The sequence below is a fragment of the Protopterus annectens genome, chromosome 6.part0 (assembly GCF_019279795.1).
Source record: "Protopterus annectens isolate FY-2018-M chromosome 6.part0, PAN1.0, whole genome shotgun sequence".
Taxonomy (NCBI): Eukaryota; Metazoa; Chordata; order Ceratodontiformes; family Protopteridae; genus Protopterus; species Protopterus annectens.
In genome coordinates, this window is record NC_056737.1 from 928,754,598 (window position 1) to 928,774,743 (window position 20,146).

The following is a 20,146-nucleotide window of genomic DNA, read 5'->3' on the forward strand; positions in this document are numbered from 1 at the left end:
GTCAGTAACAGTCGATAAGAGTTCAGGGCTCCCAAGTGTTTTTTAAAAACCCAACCCAAATTGCTAATTTTTTTACAAGCTTCATTATTAGGCCTTAATCCCCCAAAATAACCAACTGGTGTTCTAAATAAACCACAGCTCTAAATACTCCATATTTTCACAGCATATCTAGATTTTTGCCTCCTATTCCTGTTCTCTTTCTCATAAAATTTGTGGTTTTCTGGCAAAACATTGAAGACTGTGGTCAGAAAATAATGACAGACATTTAAATTTCAGATTTTATACCCTGCAGAAAATCTTAACTTTATAAGACCAATATTGAAAAACTGCCCCTATTTTGGGCCTTTGTCTTTGTCCAGATTTTTTGATTTTCGAGGATGAGAGGTAAGAAATATACTATTTATTCTATTGCCTCAGCAGCTTTATTCTGAATATCGCAGCAACTCATTATCAACTCATTCTAGACATTGTGATGCCTGAGCTTTAACTTTCTATTGCTCTGCATCTCCTTTCCACTAAAACATGTACCATATCACCATTTATAGCAACCTGTCCCTAACAAGACTTCATAAGTGCACTGATTACTACTTTGTTACACTCAAACATTTATGCTTCATGCTTATAACCAATCATACTGTGTCTTATTTTATGTAAATATTGATAAATTCACTTTTAATTCTTTTGTGCTTTAATACTTGAAACATCAGTTTTATTTTTTATTTGTAAATATCACATCTATGTCACTGTTGAAGTTTTGTGGTGACTATTGCAAATATCTTATTTCATGTACTTTCCAGTGTATGGTACAATCAATAAGCTTTCTTGTCTCCCAAACGTTTCTTAGAAAACCCAGTCCAAATGGCTCTGTACAACAGGCCAAGTTTTTATTTTCAAATCCTCATTTACTTTTCCACATATTTGGTTTTAAAGCAATTGCAAACAGAGCACAGGTACATGCAAAATGCATTCAGAAAGTCTCTGCACAAGGCGTCACTGGGATTGCAGAAGGAGTTACGTAATTTACAAAAGCACAACCTGAAAGTAAAACATAGACAACAGAAGGGCCTACTTGTAGTGCACATGTTGAGTACAGAGTATTTAACAGAGTAGCAGGAAAATTTACCAGAAGAAGCACATGAGATCCTTTGGGGTAACTCTTGCGTTAACAATGACAGTAGAAAAAAAAAAATAATTATAGAGATGCCCTGACAATGACTTAGAAATATAGTTGCTGAAATAATTTATGAGACACTAGTTTGTACAACAGTTCACTAAGAAAAAAAGTGTTTCTTTTTCTTTCAAGAAGCAATAAAGTGTGTTAAGACTTGATGTTCAAAGCTGACAAAATAACATCTCTCAATCAGATGAGAAGGCAAATGTTTTAACTCATCTGGGAACAATAAATAACAAACAAAGACACCAAACGAAAGCCTGAATGTATTTTTTGAGGGGATGTATTGATTTAGATGAGCCTAGGTGTTATGACAGATATCATTATCTTATAAAAACAATGTGTGAAGTACTTTTATCTTGTAGTGAATGGGAAGGGCTGTCCAAGTTTCATTTTTTAATTTGCTTAATATTTTTAAATTAAAATAAGAATAGATTTGGGTTTAGAAGTTATTTTATATTGGCTAAGGTGTTGCTAGATGCTGTGAGTGTGTCTCTTCATTTGTGCAGTGTGTATACTTTTACTTCAGTTTTAAATACGTAGCATAAATATGGCTAGTTTAGAGGAAGTTTAATAGATTCAATAATACACCAAGGATGTAGATAAACTGCTTCTAATGCACCGAGAGTAAATTAATGTTAATAATGCACCAGGAGTGTTTACATTCATCTTATCATTGTACCAGATGTATGTTTCTTATCACACTATTTATCTGGGATCTACTGTGAGGTATATAAATGTATGTATATATGTAAAATAAAAATATATGTTTATGTGTGTGTGTGTGTGTGTGTGTGTGTGTGTGTTTTATATATATATATATATATATATATATATATATATATATATATATATATATATAAAGACATATCTCTAGCACACTTTGCTACTCAATGTAAATTTTGAATTGCAGTGGTTTACTGTTAAAAAATATATTTTTTTGTTATTGTTTTAACACTTTGATAGCATGATGATTCCAGGAAATGTGGCCGGTGTGGCCAAGCAGTTTCTTCGCTGCATTTTTCATCAGTTGGCTCCAAATGGTATTCTCCCTCAGTTGTTTCAAAGCAATATCAAAGGTAATGTGACAGACTGCATATATTGTGTACAATACAGATGCAATGTAAATTGCATAGTAGTGTAACTCTGACTCCATAAACAGATGATTTCTATTTTTACATTTATTTATAGATGGAAGTTTTTTGAGAACATTAGCCTTATCTCTGATGGATTTTAATGAACTGAGTTCGATAGCAGCCTTAAACCAGCTACTAGAGGTACTGTTTTAAATTACTGTTATTTGGCTGATGTATTAACTTACGCATATCATCAGTCTTTATCTGTTAAAAAGTGACTGACTTCTCACAGAAAATTTTAAAATGATTATTAAGGGTCTATTGTCAGCCATTGAATGGGCTAACCATCAAATAGCAGAACATCAACCAATAATCATCAAAATTGAACTTTCATTTCACCCTTTTCTACACTGTAGTGTGGTCTTGGAGTTGGCATATATAGTAAGGGAGGTGCGGGATGGGAAAGTGTTGTACAAGGTGTTACTTAACCCAGTTGATGAAATTACATATTGTATGATGTATGTGTATTTCTGCTGTACTCTTTCCAGTTTACTCGTGCTTGTTTTCTTATGTTTCCATATTGTTATTCCATATTCAAGTTTGGGTCTAATGAAACTAAAAAAAAAACAATGAAATCATCATTTCTGATTTTTAAACATTATAAATCTTTTTTATACAACCTATAGTTCTAGAAGTATCATTAACCAATTGGTTAATACAATTAGAAAACAATTAAAGCTGGATCTACTCATATAACCTGGTCCTTAAATGAATGTACAGTTTCAATCACTCTGTGCTGAATTAAATATTCATTTTCAGTTTACGTCTCCCAAATCTCATGTTTTGTCTTTGTTGGATTTATCAGTATATTATTCTCCTGTGCCCAAATGGTCAATTTAGTTAAGTTATTTTGCAGATATGACTTACCTGTAACACATGTAATCAATTTACCCAATTGCATATAGACTATAGAACACCTCAATGAAAAAGTTAGGCCTGAAAGATACCTGAGCGACACCATGATTGTAACCAAGAATTTCTCCTGTCCAGTTGCTGTATCTTGCCATGTCCTATTTATAAGCCATGCAGCTATCCATCTTATTAAGACTACATTGATACCTAGTTGTTCTGATTTATTGATCAGTGTTATGTACATGACGCTGTCAAATGCTGATGTTAAATCTATATAAATTTCATGACAGCACAACCTTTCATTCATAGCTGTTATTATATTGTTATAAGACATCGTGTTACAGGTGGTAATAACTCTACTTTCAACATATGCATGCAGATATATATTTGGTTTCAAGCCCCAACCTATATATACTTCTGACAATAAGCCTGTTGTCACAGTCCTTCATCTGATAATTAACTCAATTATCATGCAACTTAGACTCCTATTGTCTGAATAGTATACCATGCGTGAAAGTGAGAGCCAGAAATGTGACTTACTGATATGTCAGAAATGTACCACAGAATCATATTATAGTCCAGGGAGCTGCCTGAGGAGCAGAGTGGGATCATGGTCAAATGGGGCCTGCAGGAGTGCTCCTCCCACTCCAGTCTCCCATTACTTGGCTATTTCTCCTCATTTACCATAAACACTGTTCTAACTTCTCACTGTGCATACTAGTTTCTTCTTTACGTGTACTGTTTGGATATCATTTAAAAATTATTTCAAATTTTATAGCACAGACTCTGCTAGACATTTGCTAAAGAAAACAATACATTCTTACAATGAAAACAGACTTGGCATTAACGGTAAACTTCTCTCATTCACTGAAACAGTACTGAAACCCACATTCAAAGAAATTGCATGTAACCAGTGGTGGATAAAGTTTACCTTTCGGCTGTTTTCAAACCATATGCAGTTGCACACATTTTTAGGACAATGCATATACTCATGTGTTTTTTGATTCACCTTCCTGATTGTATTAAATTATATTCTTTGTATAATACAGCACCACTTGTTAGAGTGTGTTTTAAATTTGTAATTTAGAACATTTTCTAGTAAGCAATGAAACAATAATGACAAAACTGCCCATTTCAGAACAATTCAACCATAAAAGGCCAATCAACTTCTGTCATTACAGTCTACCAATATCAGTCAATATGTAAGATCTCTGTAGAAATAAAAATTATCTGAGTAATTCCACATTAAAGAGAACTGTACCTAATTAAGTGATTGCTGTTAGCAAGCAACTTTATACTTCAGTGTTTCATCTGCAAATTCAGTGCCCACTGCCCTTGAAGAATAAATTGCCTATGTGACATTAAAAAAATAGGTAAACTGCTAGTAGGGAATGAATGGCAAAACAGCAACAGGTTCATAGTTACTAGACATCTCATCCAAAGGAGGACCCAGTGAAGACTGCATCACTTCTACCCCACTCAAAGTACAATACAGTATCCACAATCCAGCTACATGCTGTGGGAGCAGAACCCACAGCCTTTTGCATCAAAAGCAAGTATGCTACCTGTTGTGCTAGTAACACTGCTTTCAAATTCTTTAGCACAATACTGATGACCATTTACTATACAAAACAGTTACTCATTAAAAACAGGCTTAGCATGTGCAGCAGTAAACTTCTCTTCCCTGAAGTGCACGGAGCTGGTGGATGAGTTGTATGTGTTGTTTGATCAAACAGGTTTGCAAATACATAAATTAATGATCAAAGATAATATGAAGTGCAGTAATTTAATCCAAAAAGGTACATCTTTTGAACATTTTTGACCAGTATATTTCAGTGTGTTTCACAACATTGACAAGGTATGCAGTAACATATATTCGCGCAACGTCAACAAATTGCATAGAGACATAAACGAATATGCTAAAAAGAGGGTGTACCCTCTGTCTTCTGGTTGCTGGGCCAACAGAGATGAAGGAGCCAGTGAGGAGGCCAATCAACTGGAGAAAGTGATGACACAAGGGAGGGCTCTTAATAGGCAAGGTGCGCATGCACGAACAACACTATCAAACGAAGATGGAATTAGGTGGTCGGAGAGGCTGCTAGATAAGGAAACTGTTCAAAAGTTTCATTTTTCGGTGAATACCCATTGGGACTATGCTGCACAAGGAGCAAAGCCAAAAATTGGCTGGAGCAGGAGTCGTCAGCAGAGAAACTAATGGACATAGGTGTTTGTCTTACAAACACAAGGTGTGAGATTTGAGTCTCACAAGGGATAACTGGCTAGGCTTAAAATGGCTTACAAGGGCAGTTAGCTTAGTACTAATCTGTGAACCTATGAACATGACCCTGGCAATCATGTATGAAGAAGTAAGTGAAGACAGTAACTTTTCCACTATGGTTGGTAGTGTTTATACACATGTCTCTAAACAATATACAAACTGTGGGGTTGTCAGCAGTCTTAGTATTGAAAATAATGAACTAAATGCCGAACTGGACCTTGACAGTGATGTTTTTGTTAATGAAGTGAATTGCAATGATAGGGAATGTATTACGAATGATGTTGATTCATGGTTTAACTTGGAAATAGTAAATGAAAGTCAGCAAGTTACATTTGTGAGTGAGAACAGTCGTATAATGGATATTAATGGTGTAGCTGTTGAAAACAATTTTTTTATAGTGTGCCAAATTAATTGATACAGCCTTTTGTTGAATATGATGAATTAGTGTGTGTTTTAGAACCAATTGTTGTAACAAACGAAGCTAATGATTTTAAAATATATTATTACTCTGATAAAGAAATTAGCGAAGAGCATGTCAATTTATCGGCAAAAGGTTTTACATATATACCTTACAGGAAAGGGAAAATAGACAACACTTTAATAGATTTAAAGTGTTTTACAAGGAAATTAAACTTAAAAGTGTGGTTTAATGGACAGGAAGAAGTTCAAAGCAATAATGGGAACATTTAAAAAAAAAAGAGTAGTTTTAACACACCCCTTAATAACGTTATCAAATTATATGAACAAGTTTGTGAAAAAGAAATAAGGAAAGTAATAAAGAATAACAGTGACAAAAACACATATTAAAAACATGACTGTAGCAGAAAATAGATTGTTAAAGGAATTGGCTGGGGATCCTTGTATACGTATAATGATAAGGGGAATGGGGTGGTTATTATGTGTAAGGTTGAGCATTTAAATGGTATGAATGTGCTCCTGATGGATGGAACCTATGCTGAGAATTCTTTAAATGAAATGCACATAGGCTACATGAAAATAGATATGCTACTTGAAGACATGTTATACCAAGGGCAAATCAGTGAGGATGAATATAACTATATGGTCAACAAACACCCCATGGTACCCAATATATTTGGTATACCTAAAGTCCACAAAGGACTTTAGGATCCTAAATTCAGACCAATTGTAAATGGAAGAAGGTCAAAAGCAAGTTTTATTAGCAAGGTTTTAGATGTCAAATTACAGGCTGGTTTAAAAGCCTTTCCTTACATTGTTAATGATTCCTGGCAGTTTTTGGAAATGGTGGGGAGAGTCCAAATGGAAAGGGATATGATATTTGTTACTATCGATGTGTGTAGTTTGTTCACAGTGATACCACATGAATGGGTTTAGCTTGGTTAGAAACCCAATTACATAAGACAGCAATTTATGATCAAGATCAGATAAATGTATACATAACCATCATGGAAACAGTATTACAAAATAATTTTATGTATTTTGAGGGACAATACTTTAGACAAAACACAGGGGTGGCAATGGGTGCAGCCTGCGCCCCTGTGTTTGACAATTATGTAATGTCACATTGGGAACAACTATACATTATGGAAGCTACATTCTGTTCCAGAATTGCATATTATACAAGGTTTCTGGATGACCTCTTCATTGTTTGGAAAGGTACTGAAGAGGAATAATATCAATTTTATGATTATATAAATCACACCGTGAACTTCTAACAATTTACCGACATACACAGTAGAACAAGGATATCATATTTAAATGTGGATTTAATTTTTAATACTGCAAGTACTGGTTTGGAATCAAGAATATTTAGAAAATCAACTTCTTCTAACTCGTATTTGCAGTATCATAGTGGACATCCAAATTTAAAAAAAAAGTCTATAGTTAAAGGCCAGTTGGTACGTGCTACAAGAATGGAGAGTTCTGATTTAAGTTTTTAGAAGAAATTGACTTTATCTTGCAGATGTTTACAACAAGGGGGTACCCACAGGAATTCTTGACTAAAATTAAGGAAGAAGTCATAAAGAAATGTACAATGGGCATTTATAAACCCATTTTAGGATGTACAAATGGTTCATCCATTGAGACCATGGTTACTAAGAGAATGGACATCAGCATAGGGTTTATTACCATCTTCAATTTAGATGCTGCAGATATTGGTGACATTATTAGAAGCAACTGGGATAGCCTACAATTTGATCACAACGTGGGGCTAAAAGTAGGCAAACAATCTAAAATTATATATAAAAAGGATAGATCTTTCAAAAACATATTAGAGAACTCACAAAAATACAGTGGGATTGGCATTAATAGAAGAAAAGGAAATTTAAATGCAATAGATGTACTTTTTGTTCACGCGTATTAGAAACAGGGGATACGTTTTTACTGAATGGGAGATCTATTACAATTTATGGGCATTACAATTGTTGTAAGTCAAATGTTGTTTACATGGCCAAATGTCAACAATGTCCCATATTTTATACAGGGAAAATAGTAGGCTATTTAAAAATAGAATAGGTGAACATTTGTTGGTCATTAGGCATGAAAGGTCTACTAATGCTCTGGCTAGACATATTAAGGACTATAAAGACCATCAATTTCAATTTTTGGTAGTGCACCACATTGAAAAAGACCCACAAGGGAAATGTATAGATTTACATCTTGACGTGTGTGAACTAAAATGGCAGTTGCGGTGTAATGCAACAGAATATCCTGGAATAAATTAAGCTATTAGTATTTCTTGCATTTTAAAGTTAAAAAACATTTTAGGATAATATTATTCCTTCATTCACCACACTTATGACATTTTCATTTTATTAAGCTGTTGTGTAGTGGTGTTTAATGTTTTTTGTTTACATTTGATATTAAATTATGTAGTTACTGTTTTATTCAGCAACACAGTTGCAGATTTTAAGCACATAATTGTTTCAGTTTCACTAATTATTAGTCATTATTCAATTAGTATGTGGATTAAACAGGTACAAATGGCTGGGTTGATTTGTGCAACATTGTTCTGATGAAGTCCCTTGTATTCCAGAGGAAGAAAGTGCTTAATGTGTTGCTGCTTCCTTTGCAGTGTTCCTTGGTTATATAGTTCGTGAACCTGTTGTTTTTGCACAATTCATTGAAAATGCACTGAAAATCAATTCTTTAAAAATGCACTGAAAGTGAATTTCTTGAAGACGCACTGAAACTCACATTTTTTGTGTAGTTTGTTGGTTGGTGTAGAAGATTCAAGCTCTTGTTTTCTGTAACTAAGGTACAGGGTGTGAACCTGAGCAAATTATATAGCTAGGGCATTTCACACATGCACACACACACGCACACACACACACACACACACACACACACACACACACACACACACACACACACACACACACACACACACACACAGTCTTGTATTTAAAGGGAAGAAGTAAGCAACAGGTGCATGAATGGAGAGATGCACAGATGCATATGGCACTCTCTTGAAAAGCATGTATTTTTGTAATTAAAAAGTAAATGCTATGTCAGTCTCCCAGTCAGCAGGCCCTCTTCTAGCCAGCAGGCTCTAAGCGACTGCCTAGGTTGCCTGCTGCTGGATCCGGCTCAGCTGAAGGAACAAAAAAACGCTGCTTATTTTTCACATTAAGTGGCACATCTAAGGTGGGTAACTCTAAATATTTATTTATTTTTGGAAATATAACAGAAAATATGAGTTTAGTTTGTCTTTATTACAGTAAGTACATAATATCTATTATAATCTATTCCACTTTATAGATATTGTACTACTAATACAAGCATCTTTTTTCTGTTAATGTTTCAAAACCGACTTTGCTTTTCAGTGTCCCATTGTTATTCTTAGCAGTTAGGTTAATTAAGGCAGACTCTTACAAGTGGACAAACTTGTCATTTAGGTTAGGACTTAATTTATTAAGGTAAAACACTAGAACAGTCAATATGAGAAAAACTGATCCATGGCTTACCATTCACAGTGCTGCTCTTTATCAGTGGATAAATGCAATTATATAGTCCAGATGAAACTCTAATTTACTTGGATCAGCAACTCTAAGCTACTCTTTCCAAGCAGCTCCAGAGGTCTTATCCTTGATGATTTAGGAAGGTCTGATTGTTCTAGTGTTCCACCCACAGGTGATTGACAAATTGCATTCCAAACACTTGAAATTGGATATGTTGAATTGTCAAATAGTTTGAGATACACACACACGCGCACGCGTGCACACACACACACACACACACACACACACACACACACACACACACACACACACACACACACACACACACACACACACACACACACACACACACACACACACACACACACACACACATATGCGTGCACACACACACACACACACACACACACACACACACACACACACACACACACACACACACACAGACACACACACGCAGACACATGTGCTGTCAGTTTGATCCAGCAGCATCTTTTTTGTCTCAGGGAAGATCCTTGTTTGTCCCATTACATCTCAATGAAGTAGTTCACCTAAACCTTAATATCTCACACTGAGATTTTGAATGAAGCTAATTGTACCCATCAACCCTTTACTGCTTAGTTCATATCACTCAGGAAAAGAATAATTAGAATACTGGGTGAAATTATACACCAGTAACTCAAAAAACACAACCATCAATGCAGCAATTAACAACATTCACTATGAATATGGCAGTGTATTTCTTTTTTTCCCTTTTTTGTTTAATTGTATTTATTTGATTTTTCCATTACAAAAAGTGAAAATTTCAGAAAAAATAATATGTATTGTAGTTATCAATGTCCAGAAAGTTAGTAAGTAAAGTTTGATTATATCTTAGAAATTGATGTTTAATTATAAATTGCAGAGGAAAAAATTATGTTAGAAAACATAGGGAATATCATTCGGCTAAATTAGGTGAACATAATTTATCAGGTTCTTATAAAGTGCTATACAACTTTAAGTGTTGTCTTCTTGAATGACAAAATACAAAACTAAAGCAATCTATTTGATGAAACAGACTCCCAACAGCTACCGTCAGGCATCCAGAAAAGAGAATTTACAATTAAAATTCCACAATGTAAATCAGCATTTATAAGGTATGTTAACAAAGCTTTATATCTGCAGGGGGGTGGTTTCAGGGTTAGTTTTACAAATATTCTGGATCACTGAGAAAATGTATCGAAGCACATTAATAATTATATGTCTGTTTGAAAAAGGTCTGATATGGAGACTATTTCAACAGTAGTTTATCTAATGTCCCTCTTCGTTTTGCCAGCTCATACTCTACTTTGTAAATTCAGTCCATAATTTGTAGATGCTCCTCACTGTTAGGTGGCATAGAGGTCTTCCAGTGCTTTGTGATGGCTTTCTTTGCACCCACTGACATCACTTGTAAAATAGAAGGAGGTGCTTGATGAGACAAAACATGGCCTAAAACGATAGAGTCCTTCTCTTCATTGTTGATGTGTTATAATCGATCAGCTACCATCCAGAAGTTCACCCAAAAGTTTTTAATCAAAGGACATTAATATATGATATGTTTCCATGACACTATATAGCCTGGAGCATGAACCTCCAACAGGTTAATTTAAAATTTGGAAATCATTGAGTTAGTTTATCTGGCGTTAGGAATAACATGTGCTGACATTTCCAGGCAAAACCTTTCCTCCCTGAAGAGGAGGGGATGTTGCTTGGGGCTCCTAATATCTGTACTATCTGGTGTGGAGTGAATTTGTGGTTAGGATTTCCTTCATTAAGTGTTTTAAATTCTTGAGGGACATTAAAATTTAACCAAGAGATGTGTAAAGCTAGAAACTCCTCCACTGAGACTTCTTTCTCCATTATATATATTCGTGAATAATTGGAGGAGTCGAGACTTAAGTTGATGATTTTGAATTATGTCAGCTGTTAAAGACTGAAGGGCACACTATAGCTGGGAGTACTGTAATCAATGGGTCTGAGGAAGAATATATTTATCTAATAATTTAGAAAAGTGTTGTGTAGTAAAAGCACTGTAAAGTTGAAAAGTGAAACAAAGGCCTTTGGAGTACCATTGCTGCTGGGAAAAACTAGAAATTAAGGGCTGAAATGTTGGATGAGCACCTATTGGAAAAAAGAAGGAGCTTTACAGTACCCCTGAGATCAAATCTTTGACAAATATTGCCTAGGGTGCTATAAAAGTCATTTAAATACTGTGATTTGCCTGTTGTAGGTGTTTTTGTATGATAACCCTGTGCAATTTGAAATAATAGCACGTGCTCTGTTTGTTTTTCATTAAATGGCTTGGGCAAAGCAGCTCCTTGAATAGATGGGTTTAAAGCATTTACTATGTTCATAGCCCACAAAGGAATGCAGTAAGATACAGGTCTTTTAGTATTTTAAGCACATTAGCTTAGTAGGCTACTGAAAGTCTGTGAATGTGAAAACCTCCTTGAGATTTAGAGGCATTATGTATGGAATGTTACTCTCTTGCAAGTCCTGGGGGCCACAGAAATTTAAGAAACTGACTGTGCCATTTTCTGAATTTTGAATATGGGATTCTTAGTGGCAAATCTTTGAAGAATATATAGTAGTTGGGTATATATTATCATTTTTATAAGAAGGATCCTCAATTCAGTAGCTAGCATCCATAACCTCCATTGTGACAGGTGGCTTTCTATTATATTATAAAGGGTTTGCAATTACCTTCTTTGATTCCTACTTGTGTAAGAGCCACAGTAATGCCATGGTATTTGACTTGAGGGGGATTTATAGTGAAATTACACCGATCTCTCAGCTGATGGGGTAATACTGCACTATATAAATAGAGAATGGATTTTGCCTCATTCACTTTGTCTCAGTATATATTATCCCATTGAAACAGTATATTCCAACAAATTGGAAGCATATAAGATGGATTATCTAAGCAGATAACAAGATCATTAGCATAAAGAGCAACACTACCATGAAACTGTCTAGCCAATGAATTAAAGTGTTTGTGCCTAATGTTGTATAAAGAATGGCTGCTATTAGGTGAATAATTAAGGTAAAGAGAAGTATCCTTGTCTCATTCCTTTTGAGATGTTAAATGACCCTGAGATATATGGGCCTAATTAGACTGCTGCAGTGGGGCCTTAGTATATCTTAATCAGTGACTTCTCAAAAGTCTCAGGAAAATGGTAGGCCTGTAATAGTTTTGTTAAATATGACCATTTAACATTATCTAGTGCTTTTTTAGCATCTACAAGAAGAAGAGCACTTGGAGAAGTAGTATTGTTGCCTTTTTCTATCTTTTGGACTACCCATAATGCCAGAAAGTTCTTCTTTTAACAAAGCCTACCTGATCAGAGCGTATCAGGAAGGATAATAAAGGAGTTAATCAAGAGACTTATAAGCCCTTACAGATTTTGGATATGAAAGCATCTTTACTTGGTTTTAAGGTTGTTTTCTAGAAGGAGGTATGTTTATGCCATCTGCTGCTGTTTTACATGTTCTACAGAGAAGGGTTATGGTAGTGGACAGAAGGACTTTATAGAATTCCAAAGGAAGACCATCTCTTTATGGAAATGTATTCGTCCTGAGTAGTGATTGCGGAAATTAAAGTATGCACCTGCTCAGGAGTTAATGTAGATAAGGTGGATAAGTATCAAATAAGGCTTGATGTTTCTATAAGGTTGGATTAAAAGGATTGTTATATGTATACACTTTTTGGAAATATGTATAAAATTTGTTTTATATAGTAGATATATTAAAATAGGGTCTATATTAGAACACAGAACATTCAAGTGTTCTAAATATCGAACCCTACCAATCGAAAATACCAAACATTGAACGTTCAGAACAGCAAATTTTTTCCTAGGAAAAAATTTGCTGTTCCAAAACACATAAACACAACATAAGCACACCAAACAAACAGCAATCCACACACACACACCTAAAATCTTACACCTAACCCTACACTAAACTATACACACACACACCACTAACTATCCACTTACCTTAACGCAAACCCTAACCATAAGGTCCGTCACTATCGCACAATTACCTCACCTATGCCCTAACCCTAACTCACCTAACCCACCCTAACCCTCATGTCCACACAATCGCACACATACCTAACCCACACTCAATCGCACACTTACCTGAACCTGACCCGTAACTTTCCAACAGAGTGTTGAAAATACCAAAGCAACAAAAATGGACAACCAAATTCTTTCCATAGGAAATAATTTGGTTTTCTGCTTCTTCGATATTTCGCTGAAAATGGGTCGATATTAGAACACTCAACATTTTAAATGTTCGGTGTTCTAATATAGACCCTTAAAATAAGTTGCAGTATATCTGGACCCATAAAGGGCTAATGGTGATGAAAGCTTGACATTTTTATTAACCTTTCTTGCTAATCTGAAATATACTTGCACGGATACTTAGTATTGCAGTCAGAATTTATCTAAGGTGGTATCTGTCTTTTTAATAATAATGTCTTGGATTTTCCTTTTTATGGAGGATAGGGTAGCCATGAGTCATCTTTTGTTTCACTGGGATAGTTGTTTGCTTATTCTTTGATATTATGTAACAGTGTTAATTCTGCATTCCATTGCTTCAATAGTCTATTAAGTCCAAGAGCGTAATTTCACATGTAAAAATGCCTTGTACGTGTCCCAGAGGATAGTGGAGGAGTATCTTCAGAGTTATGTATGGTAATAAATTCTTGACAGTAACCCAGTATTTGATTAGGGAAAATTCTTATATAAAATGGCATGAACTTCCAGAATTTTGGTAATGGAGAGGGACATACATGAAAAGTACATTCAGTTGCCTCATGATCGAGTATAGACATGGCAGTTGACTGTATGTGGGATTAAATTCAAGTATAGGCAATTCTAAGTATATCATGTCAATCCTAGTGGAGGTACCATATCTAGGAGAGTAGTACATAAACCATACAAATGGTGATTGTGTGGCTAGGGCTCGGTCACTTTAGGTCATCCCTTCTGTCCATGTAAATAGGCATTTGGCAGTTGAGGTTTTACAAAAAAAAAAAAAAAAGTCTGATGTGGAATCCTGAAAATCTGTAATATTGCTAAAATCAACAAGTAATAGAAATAAACCCTTCACTCTTTTTTGTATGTATTGCAGGGTTTTGTTAATTGCTTTGGCCTAGTGGCTGGATAAAAATAAATATTCTACCATTTATCAAAGATAACAAAAACTGCGAAAAAAATAACATTGCAATAGCTCTATCTTTCTAGTTAAAGACCAAAACACTGCCTCAGTATTTAATGCTTTCATTCCAGTTTTATTTGAAAAGGAACTTCATTAGAAATACAATTTATCAAACCCACACATTTAAATATTCCTTTTTAACCTACATGTAAAAATTTAATAACAGTACCCCTACCGTCGATAGTAAATTTTAGCCAATGAATACTTATATCGATCTGTTCTTTAGTGGTAGGGGTAGTGTTATTATTTTTTTAGATGTTCCAGTTAAAATGGATGTGAAAGCATAGATGTTTAGTATTAGTGTTTATCAGAAGAATACTTTTACATACAATTATATTCACTTCACTAATCATCATCCAAGGAAGATGAAATTAAACATCTTTCAAGGACAAATCAGAAAATTGTGTAGAATTGCTAGTGAAAATGGAGCTTTATATGAGCAAATTCAGTTTCTTAAGAATTTGTTTGTTAGCAGAGGATATCCTATAGAAGACCTTGAAAAAAATTGAACAAGAAGTATAGAGTAAAAAGAATCGTAATTTTCTGTTTATTTTAATTGAAGGATTTACTTCTAAGGATCACAAAATTATTAATAACAATGATAATGATGCACTTTCTGATAATTAATGTGCTTTTGTGGTATCCCTTACCATAGATAGTCAAGATATTATTAATTTTGTTAAAACTAACTGGAAAATAGTGTTAGGTAATCCTGATCATAGCAAAGTACTTGGTGAATATCCACAGTTTATATTCAAGAAAACACAAAATTTGAAGTTGTTGCTACAAAATGATTAGTTAGGGAATATAGGCTTGCTGTTAGGATTGTGGGCCCTTTTTCTTGAATGGATTGGAAGCAATGCTGATTTATCAGCAACATTAGTTCCATTAGACTTGAAGGCATAAATTTATTGTATTTATTTTATTATTATTATTTTATTTATATTTGTTTACTGGGAAAGTCCGACTGGACACAAGTCCTTTTTCAGCAGAGGCCCGGGGAGAAAAGCTCCACAGAAAAGTTGCATACTGATGCATGGTATACAGACTAGACAAGATAATTTTACAGCAGTGATGATATTAACATGACTAAGTACAAAGGAACATTTGTTGACATGACTAAGTACAAAGGAATATTTGTTAAAGTTTAAGTAGACACATATACAATCAACAGATACAAAAATTGGTAATCCTGGATTTAGTCGGGTTTTAGGCAAGGACAGAGCCAGTGAGATTTTAGATGTGATTAGATGAGATTATGTTTACGAAGTTAAGAGGAGATATAATTATCAAAGTAGCTACCCAGTTTATGTAGACAGATGTGATACTTGTTTACAGTTTTACATAGGTAAAAGTATTTGGGAATTATGTTGTAGGATAAGGGAGCATAGGAAGGCAGTTAGAAGATGCTATTTTTCCAAAGCTTAAGCTAAACATAGAACTGAGTGCACAGATTTAAAAAAAAAAACATTTTTCAGTTTTAGAACAAATTAATATGGAAAGTTTTGTATTTAGCTGTAATCATGTTTTGGAAGCTAAGAAGTACAAATGGCAGACCGTTTTAAGGGCCAACCAGTTTCTTTCCAGGTTTGATTAGGAAACATCAATTTGGAAAGTACACTCAGATTGAGACTTGTTTAATATTTTATATTTATGTGTCTCAATTAATATGTTTTTATGTTTTCTAATGTGTATTTGTGTGTGTAAAGAAATTTACAATGTGATTAAGAGACATACATTATTATTTCTTTACTGAATATGTTTTTAACGTGGCAGTGTCACTTTATTTTAGAATCGGAATATTTTAATGGTTTGATAGTAGCACATTTTGATTGGTTTACATCATTGTAATGTAGGTTAAAGAGGGATATTTAAATGTGTGGGTTTTATAAATTGTATTTCCGATGAAGTTCCTTTTTGAATAAAACTGAAACGAAATTGCTAAATACTGGTACAGAGTTTGGGTCTTTAGCTGGAGAGATAGAGCTATCACGTTTTTTTGTTCATATTCTACCATTTATGTTAAAAATCGCCCTAGCCAATTGTCCACAAATGTGGTGTAAGCTATCTAAAACATGCATGTAAGGTCTCTGAGGTTAAACTAGCATTGCAATGCCCCATCTTTTTGCAGAGACATGAGAAGAACAGGGCAGCAGGTCATAGCCCCAGATGTATAATTTCTTATGTTCTGCTTCAGTTAAGTGTGTCTCTTGCAGTTTTTATCAGGTGAGCATTTTCTGATACTCAGGTGTATAGATGTGATCTTTTGACAAGGAAGTTTATTCCATTAATATTAACACAAAGCAGTTTTATCCTGATGTATGACTAAAAATGATCACTCTTCCCTGTCTGAAGAACCCATTGAGTGTCTTACCCCTTGCAAATTTTATATCGTTTAGAAAAAAAAATCTAAGTAAATTAATATAGATCTTTCCTGAATGTGAGAAACAACAAAACTGACTTAGAGTAAAGGTGCCTGCAAAATATTTGTTATGTCCAATGATAAGATCTAGCAATATGAGCATATCACAAAACAAATCTCCAATAACTTTTTACAGTTTTCTTGACCCCAACGTACTATAATAAAAATATATCCTACTCCCCCATCTTACTGTCTTGCAAGAGGAGGGGTTCATTAAGATGTTAAATGTTTCATCGCATAACTAAGCTTCTTTAGCTGTAGTATTAAATAGGAAAAGTTGCATAATGTGTACAGTACCTCCTTTTGATACGTCAGTTAAATAAAGGCATTCTCATGATAATATATTAAGTCTGTTCACGTTGTCACCATCATTAAATACACTTTGACACTGGAACTGGCAGGTCTGTGTCTTTTAGGACCAGCTGAAGATGATGGCACACCATTGATCATTCTTTATCTTTTGGTTAGTGCAGATGCCCATTCCATATTGCCTGATAGGCGTAAAATAGTTTTTTTTCTGTGAAATAGTTGCCTCGTTAAGCTGTTGAAAGATATTTTTCCCTTCTACCAAACTAACTTTAAGTCTTGCTGGGTAAAGAATAGTTGACGTTATATTTTTTTTCTTTTAATAAATGCACTAGTAGGTAGAAGCCAGGTCTCTTTTTAAAGGAAACCTGTTTTGAATGGTCATTGCCAGAGCGAACTTTCCTACCCAAGTATGTGATTCCTCTTTTTTCACACGCTGCTTACTTTATTTTTTGCTTTTGCTGAAATGGCAGGAAACAGACAGTGACTGGCAGTGGAGAGGCTCCAGGCTTTCATGTACAGACTAGAGAATATTCTGCACTTTCCAGTAACAATTTGGTGGTTGTGTCCATCCCTAGAATGAGTGCAATCCAAGTTTTCCGAAATTGCAGCATGTCCTGATTTCCTCCCTCCTCTAATCCTAATATGCGCACGTTATTCCTTCACCATTAGTTTTCATGATCTTCTGCCCAGTCGTGCAACTGTTGACTAAACTCCAGCATAAAATGTATTTGGTGCTTGACTTCCTGTATTCGAATATGAGATCTTATGTGGTGCCCTTTAATTTTGAGGTCCAGTCGGCCAGACCTAAGACACATTTTTTTTTTACTTGCTGTACCTCAAGATGTAAAGAGGATTGAAACAAGCCCATTGATAATTGCAACTGTTGGATAGAAGAAGCAACAATCTTTGGTAAATGCTTTCCATGTGACGGTTGACAATCAGTCAAACCATCTAAAGCTTTGGTTTGTTTTGAATCCAGGTTTGATAAAGCCATATTGGATGAAGAGTGATTGTAGTCTGCTGGTGACCACAACTCATTCAAATGAACATTTGGTTTTGGAGACTGTTTTTTGGCAGCATGTAGATAGGTAGCTCACAGCAAATAAACAAATACTTATATTAGCTCAACGATAGAAAAATAGTTGAACTAGTTTAAGGTTAGTTAAGTTTTTAAGCGTATTTTCACCAGGGCCAGTTTTAGTTATGCTTATATACTTAAACACATGAACTAGAAGTCTATATAGCAGTATTTTTCAAGGTTTTATTTAAACGCATTTATCCCTGTAACAAGGACTTCATCAGAAATAATTTGTGATGTTTCTTCTCTTGAGAAGAATAACTATATCAGCATTCTGCATTTTATGAAGACATCTATGATTCCATCTGTAAGCTTCATCATCTTACCTTCTTACATTAGACCATCTGCTTCTGAAATTACTTAGTTTGCCTCTGACTACTTCATACACTAGATAAACTCCTTGTCTCCCTCTTTTAAAATGTGCTTGTACTGTAGTAGAATTATATAGCGGGGCACATTACTCCGATTCTCTGGTTTTGGCACAGAATAAGTACTAGACAGTTTAGACTTTATTATTCTTCCCACCAATAGTTAAGATAGTGATTCATAGTTTGATAGGTATGTATTAGGCTAATGATCACAAGGGCCTTTTTTAGCCTAGCCATGCATACCAAAGCTCTGACAAGTTCTGATATCCTTGATAAGTGTAAGCATGGGGCTTGGGAGATGAACCATTTACAGGCAGGGGCCTAGCAGAGGAGCCGTTTACAGGTTGCCCACGTCTATTAGAGATATAGGTGCCAAACAGGGATGAATTTTTCTGTTCCCCATCCAGTTGTCTACGTTACACTTGAATTGGGTTAGGGAGGAACTCTGCTTCACATGAATGAGGAGCCTGTTCCAGAGACGGAGTAGTCTCTGGGATACACACCTGTCTCTCCATATCACAGGCAAGGTTTAAGTCTTTAGAACAAGTGATGTTTTGTAGATATGCAGGAGGTCCATCAGGGTGGGTACTGCTAATGCCTTGTATGCCAGGCATAGCTCTTCAGTCAACAGTCTGAAGGAAACAGAATACAGATATAGAGCTTTGAGGCAGTCTGCAGAAGACATGTTACTTATGTCCTGCAGTCTCTTAGTGAGGAACCTCTGTGGACATTCCAATTGTTGGATATGCCTGGTTAGTTACATACCAAAGGGGGCATTGTACTGAATGGTAGGTCTGATGAATGCTGACTTCAGTGGAATAACCTCCTTACCTTTGTTTATAAGTTGCACAACATAGAATGATTTCCGCACTACTGTAGATACATGATAGAAAAAGGCTAGATTACTGTCTATGTGCTCCCCCAAGCCCCTGACTATGGGGTCATAAGCCTATATCTTTCCATAGTGAATTCTTCTACTATAAAACTGGCGTGCAACATTCTGTAACTCCTGGAACTGTCCAATGCCTTCATTAAATTCTTAGGTCTACTTTGAGTTACAGAATGCTACCTTTCTGTATCCACAGCATTGTCATCTGGTAATATGATTGTATAGCAACAATCAGAGAACATTTTTTCAAGGCGGCAACACCCCACATACCCCCTCCGATGTGGGAACTCTGCCATCAGGCTCCCAAATATACTACTTCTGAGATTGCACCCTCTCTTAGGAAAGGGAAATACAGTTTTTTTTTCAATGTTAGTGAGATATTTAAGACCAGAGGTGTTGGAGAAGAGCCCCCTACATCAAAGTTGTAGGAAAACTGCTTTAAAGTCAACTGTTTATGC

General features: G+C 35.1%; 1 protein-coding gene across 1 annotated transcript in view; it reads left to right on the forward strand.

Moving 5' to 3' along the window:
• Positions 1-20,146, forward strand: part of UNC79 (unc-79 homolog, NALCN channel complex subunit) — a 1,772,232-nt gene that overhangs the window by 1,130,233 nt on the left and 621,853 nt on the right. Inside the window, exons 37-38 of the mRNA XM_044074575.1 lie at positions 2,138-2,250; positions 2,363-2,448. Coding sequence (XP_043930510.1) covers positions 2,138-2,250; positions 2,363-2,448 — 199 coding nt within the window. The remainder of the gene's footprint in view (positions 1-2,137; positions 2,251-2,362; positions 2,449-20,146) is intronic.